The sequence below is a fragment of the Anser brachyrhynchus genome (genome assembly GCF_964034855.1).
Source record: "Anser brachyrhynchus genome assembly, chromosome: 15".
Classification (NCBI taxonomy): domain Eukaryota; kingdom Metazoa; phylum Chordata; class Aves; order Anseriformes; family Anatidae; genus Anser; species Anser brachyrhynchus.
This window is the reverse complement of record NC_137733.1, coordinates 15,190,813-15,199,506: the sequence shown is the minus strand read 5'-3', so window position 1 is coordinate 15,199,506 and position 8,694 is coordinate 15,190,813. Positions and strand designations below refer to the sequence as shown.

At 58.1% G+C, this 8,694-nt stretch overlaps 1 protein-coding gene across 1 annotated transcript; it reads right to left on the bottom strand.

Moving 5' to 3' along the window:
* Positions 1-340: 340 nt before the first annotated feature.
* GID4 (GID complex subunit 4 homolog) lies at positions 341-8,563 on the bottom strand. Its single transcript, XM_080556036.1, has 6 exons — positions 8,247-8,563; positions 6,399-6,458; positions 5,464-5,571; positions 4,686-4,787; positions 3,878-4,008; positions 341-3,128 (listed from the first exon to the last, which is right to left on the bottom strand). Exons 1-6 carry the CDS (start codon positions 8,547-8,549, stop codon positions 3,065-3,067), a joined length of 768 nt encoding a protein of 255 aa, XP_080412162.1. The 5' UTR covers positions 8,550-8,563; the 3' UTR covers positions 341-3,064.
* Positions 8,564-8,694: the final 131 nt, after the last annotated feature.

Sequence of the window (8,694 nt, the reverse complement as noted above, 5' to 3'; positions counted from 1 at the left end):
ATGAACACAGTGCTCGAGGTGCGACCTCACCAGAGCAGAGTACAGGGCTCCCCTTCCCCTCTCCTCACACCCCCCAGTCAGCGCTGAGCCCCCTTATCCCTCCCCTAAAAAAGGTGCCTGGGGACACAGCCCTCAGGCCCCCCTGGGGACATGCACCCAGGTGTCCCCACAGCACAGCTGTGAGCCCCCCAGCTCCCCTCCAATTAATCCCACATCATCTACTTAAGGCAAGCAGTAGCTTTTTGGATTCTTGGACATGTCATTAAGCAGTGAGACAACGCACACTTGTCCCCGTTAACCTAGAATGGCTTTGGTTGACAAACACACACAGACACAGGCCCCTTAAATACATTTCATTTTTAATTTGGACGTCGATAACTCTGCAAAATACTTCTTCCAGTCCCTTTTCCATATTCCATCCATAAATATACTAATTCTTCAACCAACATAGTTAAAAAGAAGAAATCGCAACCTTTTCAGAAGACTCATATACCCCATTTCTTACTTCCTCTCCCAGAACCTCACCTGGTTAGTCGTCTTTCACCACAACATGACATACTTAACACCTTTTTAGCTTATCAAATGATTCAAAGAAAAAGAAAATCAAAATCAAGGCTTTAGAGAAGAGAAGTTCTGAACACAGGCTGCCCCTTCAAACCTTCCCGCTGCCACCACCGGTAGCTTGGCTTCACAACCTGCTCCAAATCCACATCCTACAGAGGCATCGATCTGGCAATTTTGGATTTCAGCTGAAACGTGCTTTGAGACGACTGGAATGAGACAGGCAGAGGGATGGAGAAAGTATGCTCCTCCTTCCTCACCCTTCTTTCCACATACCAAGTCTCAGAGGCTCAGAGGAAAACTTCAGGGGAAATTCTGGGGTGGTTACACACTAAACAACCCCAGGACCCTTCCTAACCCAGCTTCTATAACAACCACAGAATCATTTCAACTAAACAGCGTTAGAAACCCGAGTGTAACACCGGCACGGACAGCACAGGGCAGCTGGCATCACCACCGACACCACATGCAGCTCCGGAGACCTGCGAGCAACCCGTGGGAAAGGCTCTCTGCACCCATGCAGCCACGTTCCCAAAGTCTCTGCCTTCCACTTCTCTACAGCCGAGCAGCACCATTGGTTTTAGTCTCCAAAACTAAGACATCTCCCAGTCCCAAGCATTAAACACCTCCCCTCACCTCCACAGGAGCTGAGTTTCTCCCAGAGGAGCGCAATAAAAGGGGAATTACTTCTAAGCTGCTCTAATCACATCAGCTGAGAAAGTCCCCCCTTTCCTCCAGCTCCTCCGCAGCCACCCTGCTCGTGCTACGCTACAAATCTACCTGCAATGACCAAGGCAAGGCCACACGCTTCCCTTATCACCAGACGGGTCTCCTGCCTCCATCTGCAAGCAGAACAGCTTGCTCCAGGGGCAAGGATTCATCCGCAGCCAGCAGCCCGCTGAAGGGCGCCCCCGGTGCTGCGTCATCCCCCGAGACCAGCCCCGCCACCTCTCCAACGCACTCGGTCCCAGCCTGGCACACACAAAACGGGCTCGCTGAGAACCCAACGCGGCCCTGTTAAGGCTTAGGCTAGCAACTCGGCTGCTGCGAAATACCAGACGTGCTGCCAATAGGAAGGAAGTTTAAAAAAAAAAAAGAAAAGGAAAAGTGAACAACCAGCACTAGGTATGCAGGGGGTTTTGCTTTCCTCTCCCAGGCAGCAAACCCGTTCTTAACACCTGCCCGGTCAGCGCACGACACAAGCCTGCTTCAGGGGGGTGGGTTTTAAACAGCCAGAAAAATGCAAACTAAATTCGCACAAAAGCCCTGCAGGTGTGACTGTCACATTAAATACACCACCGAGGCCAACTTTCAAAATGCCTTTAAAAAAAAAACCACACACGCATACACACACACACACTTTGGCACACAAGCCTTAAGTTATATCACTTGAAACATTTCAAAGTCAGGAGAGCTACTGATTTTTTTGGTTTTTTTTTGTCATTTTTTTTTCTTTTGCCTTGCAAAAAGGTATCAAGCAGTGGTGTTGGTGTAGCATGGAGGCCGAGTACAACTGCTGAACAGTTCGAGGCGTTCCTGCGACGCTGCTCAGCACTTGCACTCCGGTTACTGTCCCAAAGCGGCTAGCTGATTACATACACGGATATAAAAACTGACAGACATTCCCAGTTTTCAATGTGAAAACAGTAAAATGTAATCGAGTAATTGTGCATTTGCCATAGGGTCCTTGGGAAAAGGAACCATAAAAATATTTTTTTTTTTTAATAAAAGTCTTTTTTTTTTTTTTATAACCCTTAACTTAAGTAAAGAGCAAATATACACCTATAAGCAGAGTTCAGATCCACTTTACTGAGAGCCTGGAAGTCCGTACAAATTAATTCCCAGTGGCGTATCCAGACACTGGGAGAGCTCCCAGCTCCAAAGGGCCAGCGTTCCTGAAAGATCTGCAGCTCCAGCTGGCCTCGATAGCCAGCGCCAAGCGAGCACTCGTTCAAGCCTCATCCGTCTCCGCCAGCTCTCCCCCGACAGCCTGCGCAGCTGAGCGGCCGCCTGCCAAGCAGAGCCTCACGCCCACGACTGCGCCTGGCTCTGGGAGCATCAGAGCTGGCAATCCGGGCAACAAACCTGAGTCCTGGCGATTTCAACCCACATCAGGCCGTAACAACGAAAATAAAAGCACCGTGCTTATATTTTCTTATTACTCAGAGGACAGACCACTGATTCCAGCTACTGAGAAACAGCTTCCAGAGGAGAGCTGGGAGGAATTTCAGTGATAGAGAAACTAGCTGTGCAATAAGAAAAGTGCATTAAAGGTATCTTAAAACCAGATTAAAGATCAAATCGCCACTCGACAGGAGGGAGAATCAAGCTCCAGCAGCCACGCTCCTTGGGCTGGGTGGGTTAACATTCAGGCTCTCTCTCACGAGTCCGAGGGGCAGGAGAGAAGCGTGCATTCCCGTGCTCCGACAGGGACACAGTTCTCCTGGCAGGCCATGCTCCCCTGCCCGGTTTGCTTCTGTGCGGTACCAGTTCTGGACAGTTGTCATCGGAATTCGTAGATAGGAGCACTGTGCTCAGGAACGTGAGTTAAATTCAATGACTGATACCTGGGGAGAGGAAAAAGACGGAGAGGATTACACAAAGCAACAGGATCCTCCCAGAACCAACAGCTCCTGCTTGGCAGGCCGCAGGCAGACATCCCGGTGGCTTTTCCTTTCCCTTTTGGGACACTCTCGGAGGTGTTCGGGCCCCCATTTACCAGCGGTGCCAAAACCCTGGGAGGATCCAGCCCTGTTCCTCATTTCCATTCCCGTGCCTTTGAGCTACCTGCAGCCAGACTGTTTGAGGTGGGCTGGCTGTGGGTTTTGGACGCCTTTTGAAGTTCACCAACTTTCATGTTCAAACAGCGTTTGCTACAGCTGAAAATTACACTTGGGTCTTTCAAAGCTTAGCTCGAGGGGATCTGTCTGAAAGCCTCCCAGGTACCTTCCCTCCCTGGGAGAGCTTCCAGCAACTCAGCTGATTCACCTGCTGCATGTGACAAACGCCATTATTATTTATCCAAAGCTATCACAGGGAGAAGAGCTCTCCACAGCCACCTGTCAGATGGCTCTAGCAAGAAAACAACCAAATAACTTTGGCTGTTCCCCGTGCCTTGCAGCAACACCCCGAGGACCACGGGCTACCAAGCGCTGGCCCAACAAGACTCCTGCCCGAAGGGAGCAGCAGCAGAGGTGCTACACGCGAGGAAGCACCGGGCTCCCTCCTCTCCCAGGCCCCTCCGACATCCTCTGAAGGGCCAAGGCACGGCAAAAAGGCAGCACTTCAGCCCGCCGGAGGAAGGAAGCCTCCTTACCATTCTGAACTCCTATGGTAGTAATAGCCCTCTATAGATGCTGCTGACTTCTGGAAGCAGATGTAATAGAAACCAGCAAAGGAAGCACCGCTGATGTCTTTGATGGTGTGATCTGGGACTAGGAACTGCTCCTGCACACAGAACACGGGCTGGGTTTAGAGATGCTGGTCAAACACTCCCCCACCCCACCCCAAACCTGCCCCCCCCAGACCCAGCACTGGCACCACTGACACAAAGGCATTCCTGGCTGAGTGCTCCCCATGCTCGTAGCGGCCCAACCCAGAGCCCAGCGCGTTCCTTCCCCACCTGGCACTGCGGGCATTTACAGGGAAGAGAAGCAGCTTTAAAGAGCGCACGAGATCAGTTTCAGCCCAACACCTGCCCTCTCCCAACCAGAGGCCAATCACAAAAGCAGGGACCAGAGCTGCCTGCTGATTTCCTCCCCTCGCGGCTGCACAAGACCCGCGTCAAGAGGGAGGAATCGATCCAGCTGAAGAGCCGGGAGGGGCAGACCACACAGGCCCAGCACAGGGACTGGAGACACCGATTCTTCCACCCTCTCCGGAGCACCACCGAGCAAGATTTTCCTGTTGTGTTTTTAGGCATGACTGCAGCCCTGAAGGACGCAATTAGCTGACTAGACAGGAGTCATGCTGGAATTTGTAAGCACGGCAGGTTACGAGGTTGGTTGGTAGGGCGAGATCTTTCATTAGGCCAGCAGCAGTGGTTGAAAAAGCTTCCCGGCACCACGAGCCTCTGCCAGCCGGTTGTGAGCAGCTCAGCAGAGAGGGAGACGTGCGGGGTTTACCTTCCATCTCATGAAGACGTAGTCCCCGTTTTTCAGATCCTCATAATCAAAGTCATCAGAGTTAAATGTTTTTGCATACTGGTAGAAAGCCTGGAACTTCCCCTGGAACAAAAGGAAAAAACAATGAATGCGAGAACTAGGACGCTTATTCCAGGAAAAGCGCTCCGTAGCACCAGTTCCTATTTCGGAGGGAAGAGCAGGATCTCCTCGAAGGGGCCGCTCCTCCCTCGGAGCAGCGCTGAGCACACGCCCGGAGCAGCCCCGGGGGGAACGAGGAGGACGGCCAGCCACCCCCAGCCACATCCAGCCTGCTGGGGGAAGCTCCCGAGCTTCCAGAGGGGTGCATTTGGACAGAACCATGCTAAACATCGGCGTGACAAACAGCAGGTCAAGGCGGCCGTGGCCCTGCCCCGGGGAGAGGCTGAGGGTACTGGTGCCCCGGCTGAGCCAGCGTGCGTGTGCCAGAGGGACACCTCTCCCCTTCCCCACTCCGTTTTCTGACGAGCTCTCAAAACAAGGAGCGCGTTCTCCAAGGGGGGGAGCACGAGATGGGAACTGCTCCTGCTTCCAGCCGCTGGAAGGTGGAAGACATCCCCTCCCTTCGGAGGGCACAGCCAGCGGCCTGCTGAAGGTGCCTCCAGAGACCCCGAGGGGGAAGCGTGGGCACCCTCCAGGCCCTCCTGACAGCCCCTGCACGCGCACTCCCTGCGCCTCACCTCCACAGCAGCTGCTCAGCCGGGACCGCATCAGACCTACATCTGGCCCCCCATTTATTTACCCAGTGTTTACGATCCACATCTTCGTCAGCATCCCACTTGCGCGTTAAGAAAGGGTGCTTTTTACTGATTATTTCCCCTTCAAAGAAAGTGGTGAGGGTTGGGTACTCCTAGGAGAGAAGAGAGGCGAGAAGATTCGTCACCTACTGACGGGGGGAAAAAAAAAAGCAGCGGCTCGCAGCAGGGGCTCCGGGCCACCTGAGGCTGCTCCTGTCGCCCCAGGCAGCACACGGATCCTGAAAACCTGACTCGTACACAACCACAGCCTCCCCCCTCTTATTCCAGGTTTTTTTTGCCACTCCATCAATGTCACCAAACCCGGAGGAGTCCCGTTAGAGCTGGACAACCACGAGTGGCCATGTGCAGATGGCGCAGCTCCTCGGCCATGAGCTCCTCCCAAGCTCTGCACCTGCACCGTGCCAGGAGAATGCACCCAGGGGAGGCCAGCCCGAGCTGGGGCGAGCGAACTTCTCCAGCACTCCCTTGGCCTTACGGACACGCAGCGCTGCGGCTGTGGGAAGCACAGGGAGAAACGTCGCCCCTGTGAGACAGCTCCCGACAGCTGACCGCAGGCGGGTCACAGCGCACGGGTACAGAAGGAAGCGCGGGAAGACCCTGCTGGTTTGGGTCCCCTTTTCTTTTCTTCACCGCCGCCGGAGGAGCGCCCAAAGCTGACCGCGGGGAGGGATTTTGTTCTGCTCAGAGCCTGCGGGGTGCCAGACGAGCCTCCCTCCTTCAGCACTCCCGCCAGGGCCCGTCACGCCGCTCCGCGCGCCCAGCACGACAGGCTGGGCCCATTACAGTGCTGAGCGGTCCCTTTCACTGCGTGCTCCATCCCTCCGCTTCCCATCTCTAGCGGTAGCTTCTCCCACCCCACCAGGGAAAAGCAAAGCCTTTAAGCAGCACCTCCCCCTGCTGCTCTGCGATCGGCACTCACCTCCGTAAGGCCTTTAATCTTCAAGTATCCACAGAGATAGGAGTTTTCCATATCCACGTGCTAGGAAAGAGCACAAAGCCCTGCCGTCAGCACGGGTGCGAGGGCACCCAGGTGATCCGGAGCCGCTTCCAACCCCCCCGATGCTCCAGGGCTCGCTTCTGCTGCGGTTGGTACCGACCGCACGGCTTACGGCCCGGCATCCCTTCCCCAGGGCCGGAGACACCTCGGGAAGCTCAGGAAGACCACCTGAAGGTGCCCAGAACTCCTCCGACAGCCCCCGGCTGCCTCCAGCCCCGAGGGCTCCGTCGAGGGGAGCAGATCCAAAGGGAGAGCACCGCCAGGGGAACCTCGCCCACCCCCGGCGCCGCTTTTCCCCGTCAAACACCACCACCAAAGCCGTGCTCGGGAGAAAAGAGCCAAGAGCACGCGTTCAGCGGAGGTAATTCAGGCTGGAAAGCATCGCCCTGAGCCTCATCGCCTGCTCCTTTAGCAGGCTCTGCCCGCCGCTCCCCGACGTGCTGCCCGTGCTCCGCCTCGTACCAGGCCTGAGCAAAAAGCCCACTCAGGAGGCAGGTGACAGCTCGTGTGTTTGGAAACAAGCCTTCTCCCCCGCTCTGGAGCTTTGTGTCACCCTTCCTCTGAGTTCCCGGGCTGGACCGTGCCTCTTCTGCCGTGCAGAACCGAGGCAGGGGCTGTTTCTGCGCCGCCTGCCTTTAAACAAGGGGATTTTCCAAGCTTTCCCCTGACATCTCCGGGTCGTTTTTCAAAGCAAGAAGCGAGTTATTTAGGGAAGCGCGAACGTAACTGCGAGGAGACGGATCCCCCCCACCCTGGGATCAAAGCAAAGCCGCGTCTCCCCGCGCTCAGCACGCGGAGGGCAGGCGGGCGCCTCTTCCCCGCTGACAGGCACGGAACAGCGGCGCTTTGGGCACCGGGCTCTGCAAGAGGGCAGCGGAGCCGCTCGGCCATGGGACGTCTCCCCCAGAGGCGGCAGGACCAGGCACGCTCGTCCTGTTGACAGGTGGGGGGGGGGACTGCACGTGAAACCAGAGGGGTTCAAATGCTGCCCGGGCTGCTGACCCCGGAGCTCTGGCATCACCCCACAGCACCGGGCAGCGTCCCAGGCTCTGCGCCCCCGAAGCAGGGGCAGCGCCGTGACTCGCTGCAGGAGGGCACGCACCGGCCGCCGCCTTCCCAGCGCTGACTCCGCGCCTCGGCAGCTCTGCCCGAAGCGAGGGTGCCAACGCTTCCCACTAAAAAATAAAGCGTGCGGGGTGACGGCGGCTGCGGGAAGGGCCGGGACAGCCGCATGAGGCTGCGGCCCCGTTCCCCAGCGCGGCTGGGCACCCCGGCTGCGTGCTGGTGATGGGTCAAAGCCCTGGCTCCCTGTGCAGCACGAGGGGATGGGGATCGCGGGGAGCCCAGCTCCAAGCAGGCAGGGATCCCTGCTGGTTTTCGGGCTGGCCTGAAAGCCGGGCTGCCGGGGGGGCTTCGTGACACCCCGCTGAGAAAAGGCGGGCGCTCGCCCTGACAGCGCGCAGGCACCGCAGGGGGATGAGGGGGGGAGACCCCAGGTTTTGAACCCTGCCAGGCCTCAGGGGAACGGGACGGGGGCCTGAGGGAAGGAGGAGGGATGGAGGGAAGGAGGCTGGGACATGGCAGAGAGCCTCCCCTGACTGCGAGGGGCACAGTAACGGAGAAAACGGAAGGAAGGGGAGGGAGCAGGGGGAAAACCGAGGGATGGGGAGGGCGCAGGGGGAAAACCGAGGGATGGGGAGGGCGCAGGGGCAGGGAGCGGGCACCGAGCGGGGCCGGGGGGGGGTGGTCGTGCCCCGGGCTCCCCCTCACCTGCATGACGACCTCCACCTCGTAGGCGTTGCCCTTGCTGCGCTGCTGCCCGCGGAACTTGGCGCCGCTGTAGAGCAGCGAGGTGGCCACGCCGGGCTGCGCCGTGTTGATGGGGGGCGGCGGCACCAGGCTGCTGGCGGCCGGCCCGGCCGAGGCGGAGGAGGACGAGGAGGAGGAGGAAGAGGAGGAGGAGGAGGAAGGCGCCGCCGCTGAGGAGGAAGAGGAGGAGGAGGAGGAAGAAGAGGAGGAGGAGGAAGGCGCCGCCGCCCCGCCCGCGCGGCCCCGCTCGCTGCGCACCGGCATCTCGGGGGGGTCCCCGGGCGCCAGCGTGGCCGGGGGGTGCCGGGGGTGCCGCGGCCCGGGGCCGCTCCCCGCTCCCCGCCGCCCGCTCCCCGCCGAGGCCCGAGGCCGCCGCCGCCGCCTCCTCCTCCTCCTGCGGACTCCCGGC